This window comes from Phodopus roborovskii, unplaced genomic scaffold, assembly GCF_943737965.1.
Source record: "Phodopus roborovskii unplaced genomic scaffold, PHOROB, whole genome shotgun sequence".
Taxonomy (NCBI): domain Eukaryota; kingdom Metazoa; phylum Chordata; class Mammalia; order Rodentia; family Cricetidae; genus Phodopus; species Phodopus roborovskii.
Genome location: NW_026126459.1, coordinates 23,043,949 through 23,067,546, shown reverse-complemented (window position 1 = coordinate 23,067,546; position 23,598 = coordinate 23,043,949). Strand labels below are relative to the sequence as shown.

Here is a 23,598-nt window from a genome sequence, read left to right as displayed (position 1 = left end):
TGAGACAGCTTGGAGCTGTGATTAATGGGCCTTGGAAACCCCCTATGCTGCAGAGACACCACCCCGCATTCTTACCCTTCCACCCACCTCTGCCCCACCTAAACAACTCTCGGCTTTCTCATGACTTAAGTTCTGTGACGCCTGCTCTTTCTGCAAGTTTGTCCCTGAAATACCCTGGGACCAGGAGTCACAGTCACTGCTCTCCCATCCTGTGCCATGTCTGCTTCTGAAGTCCTAAGCCTGTGCTTTGAGGCCTGCATCTGCCTCTCCTGCAGTAGCATGCCATACTCCCAGCCAAGCTCCTGCCCTTCAGTGGAGTCCCTAGCTTCCAGAGTCATTTTTCTTTTTGCTACCCCTCACTGAGAGAATGACAGTGCCGGTGATTCCTCTAGCAACGAGTCTTTCTTTGGTCCACATTGTTGACCCAATACTTCATAATTGCCCATCTCCATGCCCCTCCCTCCATCTCCTAGCTCTCGTTATCCAAAACCCTTCTCAGCAAGGATGTGTTTGGAAAGCCTCTCCTGCCACTTTCTGAAGCTGAGTCGTCTGTCCTTTCTGATCGTGGTCTGTATCTGAGACGCCCTCTTCCTGCGTGCAGTGCTTGAGGCCTGCCACGCGGCTCCCTCTGGACAGCAGCAATGGGGTCTTGCTGGCACTCAGCTTATTTCTAGCTCGGAATCTCTCCAAGCTCCCATCTCTTTCTTATCTGCCACTTCTCATGAGGATTTGACACACATTAGAAAGTCAGAAAAGGCCGTTCATCTTGATAGCTTTTTTAAAAAATGTGTTTATTATTTTGTGTGAATGAATGTTTTACCAGAATCTATGTGTCACATGCATGCCTTGTGTCCTTGGAGGCTTCTAATCCTCTGAAACTGGAATTATGGATGGCTGTGAGCTACCATGGAAGTGCTGAGAATCAAACCAGGGTCCTCTCTGCAGGAACAGGAAGTTCTTAACTGCTGCTCCAGCCCCCCCCCCTTTTTTTTTTTTTTTTTTTTTTTTTTTTTTTTTTTTGAAAACAGTTTCCTGTGTAGCCCCTCAGCTGCCCTGGAAATCAGTTATGTAGGTCAGGCTCACAGAGATCCATCTGCCTCTGCCCCCCCCCCCAGTTTCGGTGGTCTCCTCAATTCTGCAGAAAGGCCCTTAGAGGTCACATGACCTTCTCCATAGAATAGTAGGTAAACTATCTTTTCTATATGAAGGTTATAAGAACAAATTGCACAGATAAAAAGTTGTAAATCCCCAACCCATTTAATCATAACCAATTTACCAGGCTTTTATTGTGTGTGTAGGGGGGCAGGGGTACTCTGGGGATTGGACCTAATGTTGGATGCTTGCTAAGCACACACTCTTCCTTGGAGCTGTGTTCCCAGCTGCTAGACTCTTGGTAGAAATGTACAGTATTTCTAATCCTCACAAAAGCTGCATGGGAGGGGCATTATCCCTGTTCTGTAGTTGAGAAAGCCTCCTTGAGTTAATATTTGAGTTTGTCTGCTTAGTATTTTTCCCTGGGGTGTTTATCTTAACATGTTGAACTGGTTTTGAAAGATGAGTGGAGCTTTATTTGTGGGCTAGGTGTTAGGATTCAGGCATTATGCTGGCCTGCCCCCTGTCACCTAGCAGGATGCACTCAGGCAGTACCCTGGTCAGCCCACGGTTCTATAGTTGCTGTGTCACCACTACATAGTCTGTATGTAAGTGCAAAGGACCCTTTAAAAGAAAAACTCCACCCACTTCTGCTTTCTTTCTCACTGTTTCCCTGGGGCAGACAGGACGTTTCCTGTCTTCCCTTCTGTCCTCTCTGTCTCTGTTTTCTCCCCCCCACTCCCTTTTCTAATCAGACTTCTCACTTAAGCTCTGTCTACCTGGCATGTTTGCCCCTCGACCACCATGGAATCCACCAAGGTACCATACACAATTTTTTTCCTAACACTAGGAACATGGTGGGGACATTCTAGGGGAGCAGAAAATAAAGGCACAGAAATGAGACACCCAAGACTGGAGAGATGGCTTGGGGTTGAGAGCAGGTTGCTCTTCCAGAGGACTGGAGTTTGGTTTCCAACACCCACAGCAGGTGATACCCAACCACCTTTAACTTGAGCTCCAGCTCCAGAGTATACAGTGTCCTCTTCTAGCCTCTCGGTGCACAAGCACAGGCAACACTGTCTAAGGCAGTAAAAATGAAGGGCTCAGCCTGGATTTCTTTTCTAGTTTTCATATTAAATGGAAACATGCTAATATTGCTTAAGTACTTTAGAGCTCACTCACTTTATATTCTCAAAGATGGTCGTGGTTCTATGTTTATTTATTTATTTAAAGATTTACTTTAAAATAAATAAAATTAGAGCATAGCATGGTGGTATATGCCTTTAATACCAGCACTAGGGAAGCAGAGGCAGGCAGATCTCTGTGAGTTTGAGGCCAGCATGGTCTATAGAGCGAGTTCCAGGGCAACCAGGGCTACACAGAGAAACCCTTGTCTGTTGTGAGGAGAGGAATTTTTGTAGTTATATGTACGAAAGAGTAGTTTTCTGGCCACAGAGCCTACGTCTCATGCTCATTATATCTCCGTGCTTACCTCTTTAAACCCTTGCTTTGTAGATCCTTGACCCTGATATAAGAAAGGTCTATTAACAGACCATTTGAAAAGTTATCTTTGGTTTCTTTTTCCTATGGCTTCAGCATCAATATGACCCTTTTCTTGACAAGGGTTAACTGGTAGGGTTTGGTTTCTTTGCCCAAGTTTCCTGTTTGGCTCAATAACTTTCAAGTTAAGGGGAATCTTGAAGTTAAGTTGTTTCCAAGCCATCCTCCCTGAGGTCTTTGGAAGAACTTCCAGAGTCAGTTCTAAAAAGGGCTGAGCCCAGGACCCTGCACTTCAGGCCCTGCACTGGCCACTTTTGTTTTCTAGGTTTTTAGTGGGATAGCCTTGAAATGAAGGTCCTGCAGCTGGAAGTTTGAAACCACACCTGCCTAACCTTTGTTCCACTCAGGCAGATAAGGAACTTGAAGGCTCAGCAATGGCGATTAAAGGTCACTCACCAAGACGTGGAGTTGGTCGATCCAGCACACTGATCCCTCAGCCGCCTCTACTAGTGTTTCCTCCCTTTCATGGCTCCTGCTGAACCTTGTATACTTTTCCTTCTGAATCCCCTTACTAAAGTTAAAGAGGGCACAGGATTAGTGTGTGTGTGTGTGTGTGTCACGCACTCTCCAGTGTGTTCTTTAATAGTGACAATGAAAAAAGGCCTTCAAATCTCCCTGGGTTACTTCCTCTATCGCTTCTCTTTAACATTTTAGTGGTGAAATTGTTCCAGGAGAAAATTGTTGCCTAAACCTTGGGAGTTTCCATTTTTTCTTCTTTTAGCTCAGAGTTCCCTTTGCTCTACTTGAAAGCATACAAGCACAAGCCATAACTCAGGAACTCTGTTTTCTGGCCCTACAAATAATTTGAGACACTGTTGTTACTCCCAAGATAATTTTAGTGTCCTCTGTCAGCTGTCTGCCTCACAGCTGTGCATCAGTGAACAGTTGCAAGATTAAAGTCCATGTGTAAGGGATAGGAGACTGGACCACAGGAAGTCTGGGATGAGATTTTATTACAGAATTTTTTTTTTGAGACAAAGTTTTAATATGTAGCCCAGGCTGGCCTTGAGCTGAGATACTCCTGAGTGCGTAGATTACAAGTATTATCACACTTGGTTTTGTTTAGAGAAATGTCACTGCAAAGTCTTTCTTTTCACAACTTGAGTCTAAAAGTGCCCTCCCCCCCCATCCCAAAATGAAGTCTGAGTCCTGAATTTTGGTACTACTCTTCAAAGATGCTAAGAAAGCCCCATTGTAGAGTACTTGGCCCTGCACAAATGAGGGTGTAGTTTGAATTCTCAAAACCGCAGGAGAGTTGGGTTCTGAGCTTCACCAGCCTGCATGGCAACACATGAAGGGTCACTCGAGCCCAGGAACAGGAGGCTTAGTTTGAGTACCATGGGTTTTTCACCCATCTCAAGAAGCAGGAGGGGGATAGAGAGATGGCTCAGTGGTTAAGAGCACTGGCTGCCCTTCTATTCCCAGCATCCAATTGGCAGCTCACAACCATCTAATGCCAGTCAAAAGTATCTGGTGCCCTCTTCTGGCCTCCTTGGACACCAGGCACTATAAATAATGGATAGCATTTAAAAGAGAAAAGCTAGGCATGGTATGCACAGCTAGCATTTGGGAGGTGGAAGATAAGAGGGGCCCAGCCAGGGCTATATATCAGGTTCAAGGCTATGAAACTTTATCTCAAGAAACAAAACAGAAGAAAAAAACCAAAGTATTTTGGTGTTTTAAGATTTGTACTTCTCTTAGGACAGCAAAGGAAAGGGAACCTCTGGATATTTATTCAACCAAGCTCAATGTAAGAACAATTTCTTAACTTGAAGCCTGTGTACTGATTGCTTCTGGCTTGCTGTACTGTATTTGCTGTAATAAACAGTAGGTGATTGTTCACAGGGTGTGGAAACAAGTTGAAAGCCCATGCTAAGTCAGCTTAACTACCTAGCTAAGGCAGTCTCTTAAGACATAATAGTTTAGTTGGGGGAAAAAACAAATATACAGATAGATTCACCAAGGCACTATTTTAAATGGTGAAAAGTACTGGAAATAATTTAAATAGCCACTGAATAATTGAGGTTGAAGCTGATGGTGTATGCCTATAATCCTAGCACTTGGGTGATGAAGGCAGGAGGATTAGGAGTTTAAGACCTGCCTCCAGTGCATACCAAGTTTCAAGCCAGCCTGGGCTACATGTGTTAGTATTCAGGCATCTGTACTGGTCTGCCCTTGGGGTTCTGAAAGGATATGCTCTCAGCTGCAGCCACTGAGAAAGCACCACCTTTCAAAACAAAAACAAAACAAAGAGAGAGAGAGCACCACCTCTGCACATTCACTACGTTCTCTTTTAAAAGGGCCCTACCCAATCCCTCCCATTTCTCTCTCTCTCTCTCTCTCTCTCTCTCTCTCTCTCTCTCTCTCTCTCTCTCTCTCCTTTTCCCTCTCTCCTCCCTCTGTCTCTCTATGTCATCCCCCCCTTTTCTCTTCTGCTGTTCCTGTCCCCAAAGGCCAGTTTCTCCCCTCTCCTCTCCCCCGCTTTCCCCTAATAACCCCCCTCCACATGAGCTCTGCCTCATGGTGTCTTCTTGTCTTGATCCACTTTTTTTTTAAAATTACAACATGAGGCCTTGTCTCGACAAAGCGAAAAATGGGAACAACTACAGAGGAAGAGGAGGCCGTAGTCATGGTGCCAAGGTTTAGTTCCATTTACCATGGAAGACAATTGCAAAAATTGGGAAAGATGCATGTATTGCCAAGTTGAGGAAATGTTTCTTCCATCTATCTTCCTGTGACCTTTTGCCATTTCTTTCTTCCTTCCCAGATATTTTTCCCTTGGCCTCTCTGGCAGACAGTCTCTTGATTTTCCTGCCTCTCTGTCAACAACTTCTTCCTCTTCAAAGTCCCCAGCACTGGGCATCTTCTTGTACTACGCAGTCTATAAATATCAGACCCCTCTTTTTTTGTTTGTTTGTTTGTTGTTGTTGTTGTTGTTGTTGTTTTTGGAGGCAGGGTTTCTCTGTGGCTTTGGAGCCTGTCCTGGAACTCGCTCTGTAGACCAGGCTGGCCACGAACTCAGAGATCCAACTGCCTCTGCCTCCCAAGTGCTGGGACTAAAGATGTGTGCCACCAGCACCGGGCAGACACCTCAGACAAGGAGTCTTGTGTGGGCAGACCAGATTTGTAACTGTGTTTGTGACTAGCTCCCCTTCTGAGCTTCCCTTCTGAGTTCAGATGTTTATGTCTAACTGCTGTTACCTGAAGCAGCAAGAGGGCTCCGTAGATAAAGGCACTGGCTGCCCAGCCTGATGATCTGAGCTTGACCTCCAGGATCCACATAGTGGGTTGAAAAAAACCAACTCCTGCAAGTTGTCTTGTGACCTCCACATGTATTAATGCGTGCACAAACACACATTAAATGTAATTAATTACTGCTGCCACCCACTAGGCAGTTAACATGGCTGACACTGAACTCTAAACTTTTACTGATCTCTAGTCAGGGTTTCTATTGCTGTTGTAAAACACCCACGACCAAAAGCAAGCTGGGGAGGAAAGCATTTATTTGGCTTACATTCAGCATTGCTGTTCATCACTGAAGGTAGTCAGGACAGGAACTCAAAACAGGGCTGGAACCTGGAGGCAGGAGCTGATCGCAGTGGCCATGGAGGGAGCTACTTACTATCTTGCTCCCCATGGCTTGCTCAGCCTGCTTTCTTGTAGAACCCAAGACCATCAGTCCAGAGATGGCCCCACCCACAGTGAACTGGGCCCTCCCCAATCAATCACTAAGCAAATACTCTACAGCAATGATTCTCAACCTGTGGTTTGCAACTCCTCTGGGGATCAAGCAACCCTTTTACAGGGGTCACCACAGCATGAGGAACTGTCTTAAACGGGCATAGCTTGTCTACAGCCCAATATTATAGAGGCATTTTCTCAATTGGGGTCATCTTCTCAGATAACCCTAGCTGTGTCAAGTTGACATAAAAGTATCCAGCATAGTCCCAAAGTTGATTCCTTCATGGATTTATTGTAAAAATCTGACTTTTTTTTTTTTTTTTGAGACAGGGTCTCTTTATGTAACCCTAGCCCTTCTTGAATTGAATTCACAGTGTAGACCAGGCTGGCCTAGAACTTGGAGATCTGCCTGCCTCTGCCTCTGGGGTGCAAGGATTGAAGGTGTGTGCCTTCATCACTGTTCGTCTCTGAGGTTCATTCTTGACTGACTTTCTGATCTGTCTTCTCCCAGCCTTTCATTAGCAGTCTATACTTTGCTCCTCTGACTCTGCCACCCTGGGCAAGTCAGAAGGGTTGCACACTGGTAACACTCCTGTTTCCAGACCCTACCAGCCTATTCTCTACTTGCTAGAGCACCTTAAGATTTGTTTATGTTTATTTTATGTGTGTATTTTGCCTTCGTGTGTGTGTGTGTGTGTGTGTGTGTGTGTGTGTGTGTGTGCGCGCGCGCGCGCGCTTGGGAAGCCAAAAACACTGGCGTTAAGTATTGCTATGTGCCCACTTTTTAAAAGACAATCAATCAATCAATCAATAAAAAAGATGGAGCTGGTTTGATGGCTAAGTAAGTCAAGACCCTTGTTGCTGGATGATCTTAGTGCAGTTCCAGGGACCCACAGTGTGGAAGGCAAGAACTGGCTCCTAGCAGTTGTCCTCTGACATGCCCCCTCCCAAAAGATGAGTGAATCAATGGCCACTGGTGTACCTACCCCTTTGGAACTCCTTTACACAGCCCACCTCCCCGCCTTACCTCCTTTCCTTCCCCTTGTCCATGTGCCCTGGTAGCTGCCCCTGATATTCTGGGGACACACTGCTGCGTGGAAGGCTTTGCACATGCTGCGTTCGTGCCTCCAATACTTCTGTCACTCCTCTCTCCTGGCTTATTCCTGGTGATCAGCTTTCCAGTTTTAGTAACCCTAGAGATCATTTTTAAAAATTTCTGCCTGCATGCCAGAAGAGGGCACCAGATCTCATTACAGATGGTTGGGAGCCACCATGTGGTTGCTGGGATTTGAACTCAGGACCTGGAGCCAGGGCTCTTAATTGTTGAGCCATCTCTCCAGCCCCCTAAAGATCATTTCTTTAGCAAAGCTTGCCTTTTAATTTTTTTTTTAAAGTTTAATTGGAAAGTTATCAATGAAGCTGGGCAGTGGTGGTGCATGCCTTTAGCCCCAGCACTTCTGAGGCAGAGGCAGGCAGATCTCTGTGAGTTCAAGGCCAACCTGCTATATATCGAAAGTTCCAGGACACTCAGGGCTGTTACACAGAGAGACCCTATCTCAACATCACCACCACTCCCAAGAAAAAGAAAAGGAAAAATTATACGGGTATATACTTGCGGAGTCTGATACATTTCGACACATGAGTACATTGTGAAATGATCAAGTCAGACCAACCAACCTCAGTTTTCCCTTTGTCGGTATTATTCTGTTTTAGGTGGGGTCTCATGTAGCCCAGGTTCAAGGACGACCTTGAACTCAGATCCTCCTGCCTCCACTTCCCCAGTGCTGGAATGACAGGTGTGTGCCCCATGCCTAACTCAATGTGGAGCCAGGAGTCAAAGCTGGGTTTCATACCGGTTAGGCAGAGATTCTCCCTACCAAGCTGTACACCCGCTGCTTGTGTTCCTTCAATGCTTTTACCATTGGTTTGGTTCATTTATTACCTTTTTTAAAAAAATATTTTTAAAGAGAAAAACAGGTTTGTTGAGTACACTGTAGGGGGGTTGGGGCAGTGCACTGGGCAACAAGGAGGTACTGTCTACAAAGTTGTTCATTAACAGTGTTCTTTTTCTTTGAAGAACTCATCACAGTAGGAGTTCTTTTTCTTTCTTAGAGATCATGTGCTAGGTAATTTGTAAACTGAACCACACCCCAGCCCTATATGATGATTTTGTTTGAATTATTTTACAGAACTTTGTTTGTTTGTTTTATTAGACAGGGTTTCTCTGTGTAGCACTGGCTGTCCTGGAACTGCCTCTGTAAACCAGCCGTCCTGGCCTTGAACTCACAAAGATCCGCCTGCCCCTGCCTCCAGAGTGCTAGAATTAAAGGTGTGCACCACCACTGCCCAACCTCAGAACTATCTTTATTACATTATTTGATTAATTTTTGTATGTATTTATTGGGGGCCTGTGTTCCATGGTGCGCATGCCACAACATACATGTGGAGGCTGGAGGACAACCTTTGGGAGTAGGCTCTCTCCTACCGTGTGACACCTGGAGATCGAATTTACATGTCAAGCTTGGTAGCAAGCACCCTTACCTACTGAACCATTCTTTGGGCCAGTCATGGGTGTTTTCATGTATAAATTGCAAGCTCTTTGAAACAGGAATTGTGGCGGCTTTGGCCCTTTATGTCTGTCTGTCTGTCTGCCTTTCTCTCTACCTCCCCCCCCCCCTTGTGTTTTAGATAGGGCCTTTCATTACCCATGCTAGACTTGAACTCGAGACAAATAGAGATTTTAGCTCAGTAGTAGATCATTTGCTTGATTGGCACAGGCCCTGCATTTGGTCCCTGCCTCAGTCTCCCAAGTGCTGGGAATGGTGATTCTGGCTACCACATGCAGCTGGGAAATGCTGATTTGTGCTACCACATGCCACGTGCAGCTAGTTATTTCTTTTCTTCTCCTTTTTTTTTTCTTTTTCTTTTTTTTTCGTTTTTTGCCTTGGTGTTTGGGACATAGTTGACACCAAGAACTATTTCTTTTTTTCCCCTCTCTTCCTCCCTCCCGCCTTCCTTCCCTCTCTTCCTTCTTTTTCTGGTACCAGGAACTGAACCCAGGACCTTGTGTGTGCTAGGCAGGCTATATACACACTTACCTCTCCTAACACACACACACTTTTCATTTTTTTCTTTTAATTTAATGTGTGTGGGTGTTGCCTGTGTGTATGTCTGTGCACCATGTGCATGCAGTGCCCCCAGGAGGCCAGAAGAGGGTGTCACATCCTCTGGGGCAGGAGTTAAAGTCAATGCTAGTGCTCTGGGCCATCTCTTCAACCGCTCAAACTTTTTTTTTTTTTTTTAAAAAAAAGGCCTGCCTTTAAGCCCCCAATCCTTCTGCTTCAGCCTACCCATTGCCTGGCAATACTTACTCCTTGAATGAAAACTTCAACTGTTTTGCATTTGGCACTAAAAAGAATACAGAGCACAGAATTCATTTTGTGTTGTTTGTTTGTTTCTGTTGTGTAATCTGGTTAGTAATCCCTTGTTAGGATGTGAGTTCCAAACATTTAACAGGACTTTTCACTCTGCTGTCACTGTCCTGTCGTGCACATGCATCTTGGATGTTGTTGAAATCCAGTTCATCTACTTTTATTTTGTTGCCTGTTCTTTTGGTATCATATCCAATAGGTCACTGCCAAATCCAATGTCATGGCTGGATTTGGTGGCACAGGACTATACTTGGAAGGCTGAGGCAGGAATGTCTTGGGTTCAAAGATCAAAGCCCATATGGAGTCTATAGTGAATTCCAGGTCAGGGTGAACTATATATCAAGATTCTATCATTTTAAAAAAGGGTTGGAGAGATGAGTTAGCGATTAAGAGTACTTACTGCTCTTGTGGAGGACTGGAGTTTGGTTCCCAGCACCCACAGGGCAGCTCACAACCCTCTGTAATTCCAGTTCCAGGAGCTCTGGCACTCTCTTCTGACTTCTTCTGGTACTGCTTGCACATGATGCACAGACATACCCTCAGGCACACACATGTAAGGTAAAATAGATAGCTATTTTTGAAAAGAAAGGGGGAAAATCCAACCATGAATCTTTTCTCTGTGTCTTTTTCTAAGTTTTGTAGCCTTAGCTTTTGACCTGTTTGGTACAGGGAATTCTGTGAGGACCCAGCTTTATTTTCTTACATATGGATATCTGGTTCCTGAGACTGGGTTGTGGAAATAACCATACTTCTCCTTTGGATGATTGTGGCATGCTTGTCAGAAATTGTTTGACCATATATGTAAGGGTTTGTTTCTGGATTATTCTATTCCATTTTTCTATACATCCATTTTCCCCATACCACTCTGTTCAGTTGTGATAAAATGCATAACGTAAAACTTGCCACTTTTTAAGTATACAGTTGAGTGGCATGAAGGACATTCATATCGTTACCACTTTTCTTTTGTCCATTGTATTCCATTCAGAATATTCCATTGTATGATACACCATTATTCACTTCCTTCCCTCTGCTAAGAGACACTCCAGCTGTTATAGTTAATGCCACGATAAATGAAGTAATTTTAGAAGTCATTTTTTGTCAGGCAGGTGGTGACATACACCTTTATCCCAGCAATTGAGAGGCAGAGGCAGGTGGATCTCTGTGAGTTCAAGGCCAGCCTGGTCTACAGAGTGAGTTCCAAGGCAGCCAGTGCTACACAGACAAGGAACCTGTCTTGAAAACAACAACAAAAATCAAATCATTTTTCTTATGTAAGGGTATCTATGGGATAATTTCTGAGACCAATCTAACATTTGTGTTTTTATAGTTTTGGCAAGACGACAAATGCCTTCCAAAGAGGTTTTACCTCTCCACAAGTAATGTTGGACCTCATTTCCCCATTCCCTCCCAGTGTAGCATATTAGCTTCTGGAAAAAAAAAAAAAAAAAAAAAAAACAACAAAACTCTACTTGATAAGTAAAATATGTTCTACTGGAGATGTAGCTCACTTGGTAGAGTCTAGCATCCCCAGCAGCACATAAGACCAGGTACAGTGGTGCACATCTGTGATCGCAGTGCTTGTGGGGTGAAGGCAGGGTCACAAGTTCAAGGCCAGATTAGACTACAGATGAGACCACGTCTTTAAGAGAGAGATAGGAAGGGGGTTTAATGGGTAAGAGCTCTCACTGCATGAGGGAGGACCTCATGGGATCCCCAGCACCCACATAAAAAGCTGAGCATGTAGGGTAAGCATGGTGGCACACATCTTTCGTCTGAGCACTCAGGAGGCAGAGGCAGGCGGATCTCCATGAACTTGAGGCCAGCCTGGTCTACATAAAGAGACCCTGTGTCAAAACAAAACAAAGAAAGCCAGGCATGACCTATATACCTGTAACCCCAGAATTGAGAAGATGGGTTGGGTTCAGTGAGGGAGCTTTTCCAAGGGAGTGTGGCAGAAAACATTAGAGGAAGACATCCACGTCCTTTCTGTCCTCTGCAAGCTGTCTAGGTTGTATGTACCTCTGCAAGTATGCATACACACACTACCTCTGTCTCTATCTCAAATGAAACAAACATGGAAAAATAACCCCATTTGTATAAATGAGCTGCAATGACTGTATACTTTATATCAATATCTTAGCTCGGTCTAAATTCAGGCATTGCACTCTACTAACAGCAGCTACAGTTTCAGGGATGCTAACGTTTGTGTGTGGAAAATGGAATGTCATTTTTAGTTGACTGATTCCAAAGGTTCTTGCTTTGTTTTGGTTTGTTTCTGTTTTTGTTTTGAGAGAAGGTTTCACCCAGGCTGACCTCAGACTGACAAGTAGCTGAGGATGACCCCAAACACACGATCCTGCTGCCAGGACATCGGGTTTAAATCCAGTTTACATAGTGCTATGGATGGAGTTCAGAGCTTTGTGGGTGCTAAACAAGCTCCATCCTCAGCCCCTTGCCCTGCACCATTGTTTCTCACATTTGACTTCATCCTCACGAATCATCGTTTATATCAGAGCATGTGACTTTATGGCCCCACAAAGTGAGGGCTGCTGTGATCCTCTGCCTCTCCTGGGAGACTAGATTAAAGATAAATCCTGGCAGAAGTAGGTGTGCAAATAGTTTTCTAAAATGGAGAGAGTAAAAAAAGAAAAAAGAAAAAAAAAAAAAAGCTTAATTTGAAGACATCTTTGTTTTCTTCCTTCTCTGAAGGTACCAGAAAGCGGCTGAAGAGGCAAACACAGAAAAGAAGAGAAATGTGAGTACTCAGAGGCGCGGGGCAGGTGGAAGGAACTTAAGCAGTCTGTGTGGCCAAGCCACCTGCCCCTCTGTGGAGCGTGGGCTCCATGTCAGCTGAGCTGGGCATTTGTGCCAGCTGCTCTGATGTGTGAGCCATTTGCTGAGAGAAGTTGGCTTAGGTGCAGGGAATCCTGTTTTCAGGTTATTTTCCTTTTGAACTCCTTTTTTTCTTTCCTGTACTGAGTAAAGGATAGAAGGCCAGGTGTTTTATTTACTAAGGTTGGTAAAATGAGTACCCCATCAGCTCAAATGAGACCAGGTTTCCTGGGTCACCATCCATTTCTCCAAATGGAACAGTCTGCTTAAAACAAAGCAATGCAGCTGGGCTCCTCCCCTAGGCCCTTTCTGGAAGCTGGCTCCTAGACTGGGTCTAGTTAGTAAGTTTCACAGCTTCTGGGTCCCGCCAGCACCCAGTCCGTGCTTTCTCTACTATCCCCAGTCTAACTTCCAGCTGGGCCAGATCATTTTCCCTTTTTTAGGGTGGAAGTTGCTCTCATTGTACACCGAGGCTTACTTTGGATGCACAAACTAGAGACATCCGTGGCTTTTTAGCTTCTAAAGGATTCAATGTCATAAGGAACATAGCTTAGATGGGTGTATAACATTTGCCTGTTGGTTTGTCTCTCTAGGGGAGTGGTATTAACTTGGTCTTGAGCTTAATTTTCCTGTGATCTGAAAACTGAGATCCCTGGTACGTTAATAGAAGAAAAGTATTTGGTCCTGGTGATTCATGCCAGTAATCCTAGCCTCAGAAGTTGAAGCAGGAGGATTGATCCAAGTTTAAGGCCTACCTGAGCTACACAATGAATTCTTGACCGGCCTTGCTTACAATGTAAAACCGTGTCAAAAACAAAACAACAGAAAAGAAGCCCCCACAATCCACCCAGTTGCTGGTTGCCCTCGCCGTCTCTATTCTGTCGGCTTCTTCCACTTTTCTTTTACTTGGTTAGTTACAAGTTTCTATAGGGCACCTGATATGTGCTAAACAGTTTTTAGACACGAACAATACGGACCACATCTTGGGAATTTTCATTCTAGTGGAGGAAATAGCGGCTGTTGCTTTAAAACTTCTTGAAGAAGATAAAAAAAAGGTGTGGTCCTCTCATCTGGTACTTACTTGTTAAATAACCCTATCTGAGGTCATGAGGCAAAGAGAGGAGAGATTGGGACACAAAGAACAGTATGCAAAGGTCCCGAGGACTAGTAAGAGAAAGTTCTGCAGAGTCCAGGGGAAGACTTGGGCTTTAGCTCTGAAGAGAAAGGACTTTGGAGAAATGTGTAAAGGATGGACGTGACCCAACTTAAACAGTTGAGGAACACAAGCAGAAGCATGGGGAGCAATCAAGGAACATTTCTAGGCTTGAAGATAAGCTCGATGGTAGAGAATAAACCAGGTGTAGACATGCCCAAGCCCAGCTCTGTGGAGATAGAAGCAGGAGGATCAGAAATTCAAGATTATTCTCCACTACATAGTGAGTTCAAGGATAACCTGGGCTACATGAGACCCTGACTCAAAAGAAAGAAGGAAGAAAGGAAGCCAGGGAAGAAAGAAAGGAATCAATTACTCGGTTGTAAGATGTGTGTAGTAGAACTCACATCTCAGCACGACTAGGGAGGCTGAGGACAGCTTGAGCTATAGTGAGTTTGAGGGAATGCTAATGGTCGATCGTATTACATAAGGAGATGTATTAGCCATGTGAACCAGTGGTTAGCTCCCCGACGGTCAGAGAAGCACAAATAAACCAGTGAGATATGCACTGTGATACAATCAGCAAATAAATTTGAAAAATGTGAATATTCACTAGTGGGCCGCAAGTACAATTATACAGTGTAGTATTTGTTCTATCTGGTTAAGGTTTATGTGTGTGACATGTAAATGTCACACACCTGTAATCTCAGCACTCAGGCAGAGCAGGAAGAGGTCTGGGCAGTGTATAAAGACCTATCTTAGCTGGGTGGTGATGGCACATGCCTTTAATCCCAGCACTTGGGAGGCAGAGGCAGGTGGATCTCTGAGTTGGAGGTCAGCCTGGTCTACAGAGTGAGTTCCAGAACAGCTAAGGCTACACAAAGAAACCCTGTCTCAAAAACAAAACAAAACTATCTTAAATAGAAAGAAAGATGACTAAAATGTGAGGAAATGAGAATTGTAACAGCACCTTGTACTTTGAGGACCCTTTACTATGCAATGCAAGAGGCAGCACTTAGAGTAACAAGAGATAAAAGAGCCTTTTTTTGAAACTTTTTATTTTGAAATTGTTTTTGAATTAGATGTTTTGAATTAGATTTGAATAAGATGATGCTCTCCTATACCTTCTCCTAAGTGAGTGTGGTGGTGTACATTTGTAGTCCCAGTACTTGGGAAGCTGTAGGACATTGTCTCAAAACAAAAAATCCAGCTGGGAAGATTGATGAGCAATTAAGAGTGTGTATTACTCTTGCTGAGGACGGGGCACACCAGGCAGTTCACAATGACCTCTAACTTCAGATCTAAGACCTCTGTCCTCTGAGGGCACTAGAACACATATACACAAGCTTCTGATTTAACTATACAGAACTCTGAAAACATTTCTCAAAGCTGGGGGCTAGTCAGATGGCTCCACAGTTAATTATAGTTATGGCTGCTCTTCCAGAGGACCCAGGTTCAAATATAGCAGCTCAAAACTGTAACTCCAGCTCCAGGGGTTTTGACACCCTCCTACAGACATACATGCACACAAAATACCAATGCACATAAAATTAAAAGAAAAAAAATTCTCAAAGCCATGGAGTTATGAAGTAAACTATACTTTATTTTTTACCAGTTTTTCACTAATGACAGAGGTCTGCTTTTCCTCTCTCAGGACAGAGGGAAATGTTCACACACATATGTGAAGTGACTGTCCTTGCTTAGCAAGTACTTTACCATGAAGTGAAGCCAGTACATTACCCCTGATAACTGTATAGGGATTGGCTGCATGATAGCCTACATTCCTTTTTACCCAAGGCATGGGGGCACAGACAGTAACCCTATTGTTGCTCACAGTCTCAGGTCCTTCCCAAGCTCAGACTGAACCTTCTTGACATGCGTGCCATGTACACCAAGCTATAGCCGTGCACCCAGATTCTAGTTCCTGCTTTTCTGGAATGCATCAGCCTAGCAATTTCTCCCCTCTTAGAGGTTCATGTGTCTGATTCACTGCTCTACCCAAACATCTTCCCACATTTTCTTTTTTTTTTTCTTTTTTTTCCTTTTGACCTGTATTAGGTCTCAAACCCAGGACAAATGCTAACTGAGGCGCCTATCAAAGCAGACGCTGCCTGCCAGTCTCCACATTGCCAGTGCCTGCCGTACCTCACTTGTGACCCTGAGCTCTCCAGCCCAGGGTCTGCAATGGGTCTTCCTTCCCCTAGCTTCTCTTGTTCCTGTATAACCCAGCCATTTTGGCTCCACCTATCTCGGTTCCTGCTCTCATGGCCTCTTGGTTTCTCCCCTTTCCCCACATGGCCTGGTTCAGTTTTCCAGACATGCCCAGTCTGGACTCTTCCACATGCTCTGCCTCTGTCTGTGCTGTCCCTTCTATCAACCCCCAAGGAGCAGTCACACCCTTCTTTTATTTCCTTTCTTCATTCAACATGAAAATGTACTGTCTAGTCCTGGCCGGAGTTGTTTTATATTGTTTTCAGCAGGGTCTTGCTTGCTACATAGCCCTAATTCTCAGCAAAACTTTTGCTTCGGCCTCCCAATTTCTGGAATCATGGGCAAGTGACCACTATGTCTGGTTCCTCCTCTTGCATCATTCATTGATCTTATTTATTTACTTCTTTTTAGAGATATGACCTCTCTATATAGGTTCCTAGCTTGCTTTGACTCGCAGACTCATAGCTCTCCTTCTCAGCCTCCCAAAGTCTGTGATTACGAGCCTTAACCACCATGCCCAGCTTCATCCTGCTTTGTTTGTTTGTTTTGAAACGATGTGTCTTGTAGCCAAGACTGGCCATAGACTCCCTATGTAGCTTGGGTGACCTCAAAATTTCCCGTTCCTCCTGCCTCAGCCTCACCCTCAGCCTCTGCCTCTGCCTCAGCCTCTGCCAAGTGCTGGTGCTACTACTCTGAACCCTCTGTCTTTTAAAATGACCTCCCTGACAAGATTTCCACAAGACAGCTCACTGACCCTCCTCTTCATGTTACAGGCAGGAGAGGAAGAGAAAGTTGGAAGGGATTGGGTTCTGTCTCATCAAAATCAGATGGTCATGCAGGAGGGACCCTATGTCATACCTCTGTGTGGTCTGGACTCCAGCAGCAGCTATTATCCAGAGGTGCCGTTTGCTAAGTCTCAAGTTTGCAGGGTGTTGTTTGGAGAAAGGAGGCCGAGGAAGTGTAGCAACCACTGTAGCTGTGAAAATACAACGATCCGTGATATGTATCTGAAAAAGTAGTACCCGCTCACCCAGGCAGCTGTAGCTCTCTCTACCTCTCAGCTCCTGTGCAGACCTGGTACAGCAAAGTGAAGGCAGGGCAGGACCTTGATGACGCTCTGTGGCAGGAAGTACTAAGTCTGAGAATGCCACTGGCAGTGGAACACTAGCTTTGAGGGACATTTTCCATTTATTTTTATGTTTTGACACAGGGTCTGTGTTGTGCAGGCAAGTCTTAAACTCCTGGGCTCAAGCAATTATTCCCCTGCCTCAGTCTTCTAAACAAGTACCCAGAAAAATGGGATTTGTGCCATCTTAGCTGGCAGGAGCTGGGCTTTTTTGTTTGTTTGTTTGTTTGTTTTCCCCTTTTTCAACTTATGCCTTTTGTGTTTCCTCTGCCTCTGGTCCATGCTTGCAGCCTCTAGCCAGGGTTTAAACCCGAGGATCCAGCTGTTCCTCTGTAATTCTGTGGCCCAAGCTCTGCTGCTCCTCGGTGAAGTGCTCTCTGTGTGTTCAGAAGAGGAAGAGGGCTAGACCTAATTCCCAATATAGCTGCTAATCCCACTAATTCCCTGAAGTCTTTCAGTCCTAGGTTGCTTGTCCTTTCTTTCCTAGTTGAAATCCTGAGAAGTCACAGGGAACAGGAATGGAGAATGAGAAGGTCCTGGAGGTTTGGATCGTTTAGGACTCTGAAAGCACGGGATATTTAGTTTTCCCTCAACAAACATGTTTCCACAATTTCCCTCAGCATTCCTGACAATTCACAGATAGATTGTTTTTCAGTCTGTGCTATCCTATCATTTTTGACCCAAGTGAAAGTGAGCTCTCTTAGATATGTGTGTAAATGAGTATGTCCTTTGAGTATCAGAGTGTGTTCTCTTTTCTTATGAAGCTTGTATGTTTCTCAACCAAAAGATCTGTAAAATAGTGAATTTTCTAAGATAGCTACAAATTAGATATAGATAAATAGTAGAGAAGAGAAAGATTAGATTATTATACAGAAATAAAATCTGAGAGTTTGCTGAGCAATGGTAGCCCACACCTTTAATACCAGGACTCGGGAAGCGAAGTCAGGCGGATTTCTATGAGTTCTAGGCCAGCCTGGTCTACAGAGCAAGATCCAGGACAGGCTCCAAAGCTACAGAGAAACCCTGTCTCAAAAAACAAAAACAAAACAAACAAACACATTTTTAAAAAAAAAAATCAGAGAGCTGGGTATGCTCAGGGGTAGGATATTTGCCAGACATGAAAAAGGTTCTTCTGTTTGACCCACAAAATGGGAAAGAAAATGTTTATATGCATGTAAATTTTGTCAGCTATATACTAATACTACCCATGCAAAAACTGTAAATCTCTAGATTTTATAGATAGCTCTAGTCCTCCAAGTTGTTCTCCATAATTATAACTGGAATTGCATAGGTACTGCATCTTTGTCTTGTTTTCTTGTAAGAAAAAAATCCTAGCATACATCCTCCTGTACTTTTGTAGCACACTTGGGTGAACTTTTACTCAAGTATAGTTACAATGTTGAAGGTACCTAACAATTTGCTTTTTTCTTGCTTTCCTGGTGAGTCTTGGGAGAAAAAAAAGTCTGTCCAATGCAACTACCATGAGATGTAGGCTGTCCTCACTGCTCACTTTGTCCTTATAAGGCTATCCTGTTTTATCACTTCCTGCTTCAGCTCCTGACTTTTCCCTCTTCCCCCTCGGGGCCCTGGGTGGATGCTTGCTCCTGTGGCAGGGCAGTAACTATTCACAGCTGTCTGAACCAGTGGTGGACCAGGCGCAGTGTGGAGTTTTAACTTTCATTTTACAAAGAAGCATGTTTGGCTGTTGCAGCAGGCAAGTTCTAACTGGTCTTTGCTTCTTGTTCTTCTAGAACACTGAAACCCTCCCCCAGCACTTTAGAAGAGGGACCCTGTCGGTGTTAAAGAAGAAGTGGGAGAACCCTGTGGCTGCAGCAGAGTCCCCCATAGACACACTGCCAGACAGCAGCATCGAGGGCGGGCGCGGGCACAGAGTGGACCACCCTCCTGCCGAAGTGACGGAGGGCTCTGCTTCTGGACCCAGAGCAGACCAGGAAGGGCAAACCCAGCCCAAACTTAGATTTGGATCTCGTCCGGAAGCCGTTATTCACTGTCGGCATTCCCCCTCTGAGGACAGCCTGGATCTTAAAGCCCAGGCCACAGAAAGTCAGAAAATGGAAAATTGTCTAGGAGATTCCAGACATGAAGTAGAGAAATCTGAAATGAGTGAACACACAGATGCTTCGGGCAAGATAGAGAAATACAATGTTCCGCTCAACAGACTAAAGATGATGTTTGAGAGAGGTGAACACACTCAAAACAAGGTAAGAGCCGGGCGGGCTTAGAGCTCACTGTGGAAAACCTGGAGCACTAACCGTCATACTAACCGAGGCTGTTTGTCTGTCTGGTTAGCTGGAGTAGAGTTGAATGTGTGCCCAATATGTCTTTTTATTCGAGTCGCATTAAAAAAAGTCTCAAGTGAGCTATTTACAAGGGTGCTGAGATTTGAGGGTCCCCAGTCCTGTTTCATGTTAAATCTAGCTCATTCTGGGATTCAGGTTGGTACCTAACAACGAAGAGAGTTGGATGCCAATATGATTGTGTGCTCTCATACACTTACCCTTTTAATTTGTCATCCTGTGTCTTTTGTCATTTGTAGCCTTGGGGGTGTAAATTGCTGCGTGAAGGGCTGTGTGCTTGGTCACAGCTGCAGACTGAGAGTTAAGGCCAGAGTGCAGCATTAAGACTGAGGCTCAGTTGTCTCAGTGCTAGCTGAATCCTTCTCTTCTCAACTTCCCCATCTGTGCCTCCCAACAAGTGTTTTTTATCAGCTACACTCCTCTCCCAGGAAAAATCGGTGCTGAGAGTTCCACTAGTGTATCTAGCTTTCAGGAGTTTTGACTTGCAAATGCTCAGGGTTGCATTTTCCTGCATCTGCTAATGAAATTTGATACTTCATGTGGATTGCACACAAGTCCCCAGAGGGAATTACTTAACTAGAAAATGAGTTGCACATGCTGGTGCCTTGTAGCACGCTCCAGGGGCTGCAGAGAGGGTCATTTTTTCCAGTTTTCTCATACTTTCCTACGTATGCGGGGTAGTTTTTTACAACAGCCCTCATAATGAAATAAACATATCTGATGGGTAGCAAAACGATCATATACTCCTGATTCCAGCTACATGGGAAAGCTGTCTTTTCTTAAACCAAATATTTGGCCCGAATTCTGGTATTGGTGAAGTAATAGCATAAGGCATTCCTTCCGAGATAAAGAAAATAGCTCATCCTCCAGTCCTGGGTTATGTCTAGGGTGGTACCGTCGGTTCCTTCCAGTAACTCCCTGCAGCTGCTGCCTCCCTGCCCAGGAAAGGTCGTGACTGGAGACCATCTTTGAATGCTAGGAAGAATTTTTAGGATGTTTTGTTTTGTCTTGGCTAGAACCCTTTTCTGTGTATGCACTTTAGCTCCGCTTTAACCTGGAACCAATTGGCAAGAGATGTAACCACAAAGCAGTTTTACGTCGTTTCCTAAACTCCTCTCCAGTTTTTTAGTTCCCTGGGCCTGCCAACCCCTCTTTCTCCTTTATGGTCTTAATAAAGAAATTTTTTTTTTTTTTTTTTTTTTTTTTTTTTGTTAAATGAGAAGAATTTTAAACTGAAGGAAAAAAATGTCAGATCCTAACGAGAGAGGAAGGGGCCTTGTTGTGTCTCAAAGCCCCTTTGTAAGTCCCCTCACAGACCCGCCGGGGGTGGGATGGCTGACGTCATGCAACACACACACAATGTGGATTCAGTGGAAAGGGCCTGTGCATGTCAGAACTGGCCCCAGGTAGGAGATGACTGGGACAGCAGCAAACAAAAATGCTAATTATGTGTAAGGCTTTGGTGAGAGACTTCTTTCTTGGAAATGTCTAGTGAGAGGTGGGTAAAGACAAATCTATTTAAAAAAATACTTAAGATGGGGGGTAGACACACTATATATAAAGACCCATCGTGACCCATGACTCATCTTTTTTTTTTTTTTTTTTTTTTTTTTTTTTGAGACAGGGTTTCTCTGTGTAGCTTTGGAGCCTGTCCTGGAACTCATTCTTCACTGTGAGCCAGGCTGGCCTTGAACTCTGAGATCCGCCTGCCTGTGCTTCTGGAGTGATGTAATTAAAGACATGAACTACTACTCCCACCACCCAACCCCATGACTCATTTAGCACTCTGGGAGGCTGAGGCTAGGAGGCTAGCAGAGCTACAGTGTGGTAGATAGCCTGTGTGGATCCCCTGACTCTGCAGAAGAAAGGAAAGGAAGGACAGGAGGAGGGCAGGAAAGAGAGAGATCCTGCAGCATCAGCGTAATCTCATGGCTAAACTCATTGGAAGATGGTTCTGAGAGTTACGTTGCCTACATATATGTCTGCATACCATGTACATGCCCAGGGAGGTCAGAAGAAAGCACCAGGTCCAGATACCCCTGGAACTGGAGTTATAGATGGGGTGAGCCACTATGTGGGTGCTAGCAATCAAACCCAGGGGGTTTGTGTTGTTGTGGGCTGGCCTTAGGCTATTTATCCTCCTGCTTCCTTCCAAGTGCTGGGATTATTGGTGTATATACCACACCTGCTTTCATATACCTAATTAATCTAGCTTTTTATTGAGTTACTACATCACTCATGGTTTACACCTTATAAGGTTTGCAAGTGTAGGACTGTTGTAACAAATTTTTCACTGTAGCTGAACATGTCTTGTAAAAGACATATCTGTATAAATCACATTTGATGATTAATGTGTCAGTGTAACCCTTCAGTGAGATTATAATGGTGTCCCTTGAGCAATTCTGATACTCTTCACTTATCCTTGTCTGAATGGCTATTGGTGTATCATGGATCAGTCATCTTCTAATCTGTATCGTGCCAACTAACTGCTTCCTGCTCCAGCCAGTCTGATTTTCGTCAAACATGTTGAAACTCAGTGTCAAGACTGGAACATTACATAAGCATTTGTGGGGCAAACACAGCACCATCTGCGAGCCAGGTACCAATCCGAGTCTGTGCTTCCTGCTGTGGGGCTCACTGCTGACAAGACAGCAGATGCAGGTAGATGCCCATCTCTTCTGGCCTCCAGATGCTGCTATGTAGACCCTTCAGCTACTTGAACTACTTGAATAACCTCTAAGGCTATTTTGTTCATTTTCTTACTCTCAGCTCTCAGTTAGGATATCATAACCCCAGGTCAGCTTTACACATGGAAATAGCTGAAGTTAGAGAAGTTATTTGGGGTGGGGGGAACGCCTAATGTCATGTGACTAATCTCAGAACAAGGGTTGAACTTGTGTAGCCTTCTACCATATAACACAAGCTCCATGGATATTAGAATTAGAATTGGTTACTGTTCAGACACAAATGACTGTAGCCCTGCCTGTCTTTGACATCTGTGGAAACAGATGAACTTAAGATCATATAATAGTGGTATCCTCACAAATAAGCTCTCTAATCTACCCCCATCACACACACACACACACACACACACACACACACACACACACACACACACACACAAGAGTGTTTCTCTGTATATCCCTGGCTGTCCTGGAACTCACTCTGTAGACCAGACTGGCCTCAACTCACAGAGATCCACCTGCCTCTGCTTCCCAAGTGCTGGGATTAAAAGCATGAGCCACCATTGCCCAGCTGCACTTCCCTTTTTGGGGGGCTGTATTTCATAATCTGTGTAATCACTTCCCAAATATTAGATTCTTTTCTATCCCTGAGCAACTTGGCAGCAATGTTTTGTTTTGAGTAACTTCTTTGGGCTATATTCTGTGGTATGTACCATATTTAGAAGATACATTTTTCCTGATGTTCTTCTTACATATTTTCAGCTTGACCTCAAAGATTATACTATGTCAAAACTATCCATTGCCTGAGCACATGACCCCAAAAGCCTCATCTGCTATTGGTTTTTGTAGGATTCTTAACTATTTCATATTTTATGTGGGTACATGTTTTGCCTGCAAGTCTGTGTACCCCATGGGCACCTGGAATCCATGGATATTAGAAGAGGGCATCAGAATCCCTGGAGTTATGGATGATTGTGAGCCACCACGTGCCTGCTAGTAACAGAAACTAGGTCCTAGTTCTTAACTGCTGAGCCATCTCTCCAGCCCCCAGATTTTTAACTACTGAATTAGCTTACTAAATAAAACATTTTTTCCTTTTCCTTTTTCTTTTCTTTCTTTCTTTTTTTTAACTTATGGAACATTTCATGAATTTTTTCTTTCTTTTTTTTTTTTTAACTATGGAACACTTCAGGAATTTTCGTGTTATCCTTTCACAGGGACCATGCTAATCTCTGTCATTTCAATTTTAGTGTATATGCTGCCATGGCAAGCACTTTTCTTTTCTCTCTCTCTCTCTCTCTCTCTCTCATTATTATAAGGCTAGCACAATTTTTATGGAACACTTAGAAATACAGAAAATGTAGAGACATTCTGTGTCTGATGATAACTGCTTCTCTGTATTTATTAGGGTTTCTATTACTGTGATGATACACCAGGACCAAAAGCAACTTAGGGAGGGAAGGGTTTATTTCACTTGCACTTCTAGGTAACCGTCGATCACTGAGCATGA

General features: G+C 44.2%; 1 protein-coding gene and 1 non-coding gene across 2 annotated transcripts in view; one reads left to right on the top strand and one right to left on the bottom strand.

Annotated features, from left to right (window-relative positions):
- Lima1 (LIM domain and actin binding 1) overlaps positions 1–23,598 on the top strand; it is a 91,949-nt gene that overhangs the window by 34,490 nt on the left and 33,861 nt on the right. The window contains exons 3-4 of the mRNA XM_051189893.1: positions 12,474–12,519; positions 18,838–19,308. Of these exons, the coding sequence (XP_051045850.1) occupies positions 12,474–12,519; positions 18,838–19,308 (517 nt within the window). The remainder of the gene's footprint in view (positions 1–12,473; positions 12,520–18,837; positions 19,309–23,598) is intronic.
- Positions 23,261–23,362, bottom strand: LOC127226246 (U6 spliceosomal RNA). The gene has a single exon (XR_007834860.1). It is a non-coding gene; the product is annotated as a U6 spliceosomal RNA (small nuclear RNA).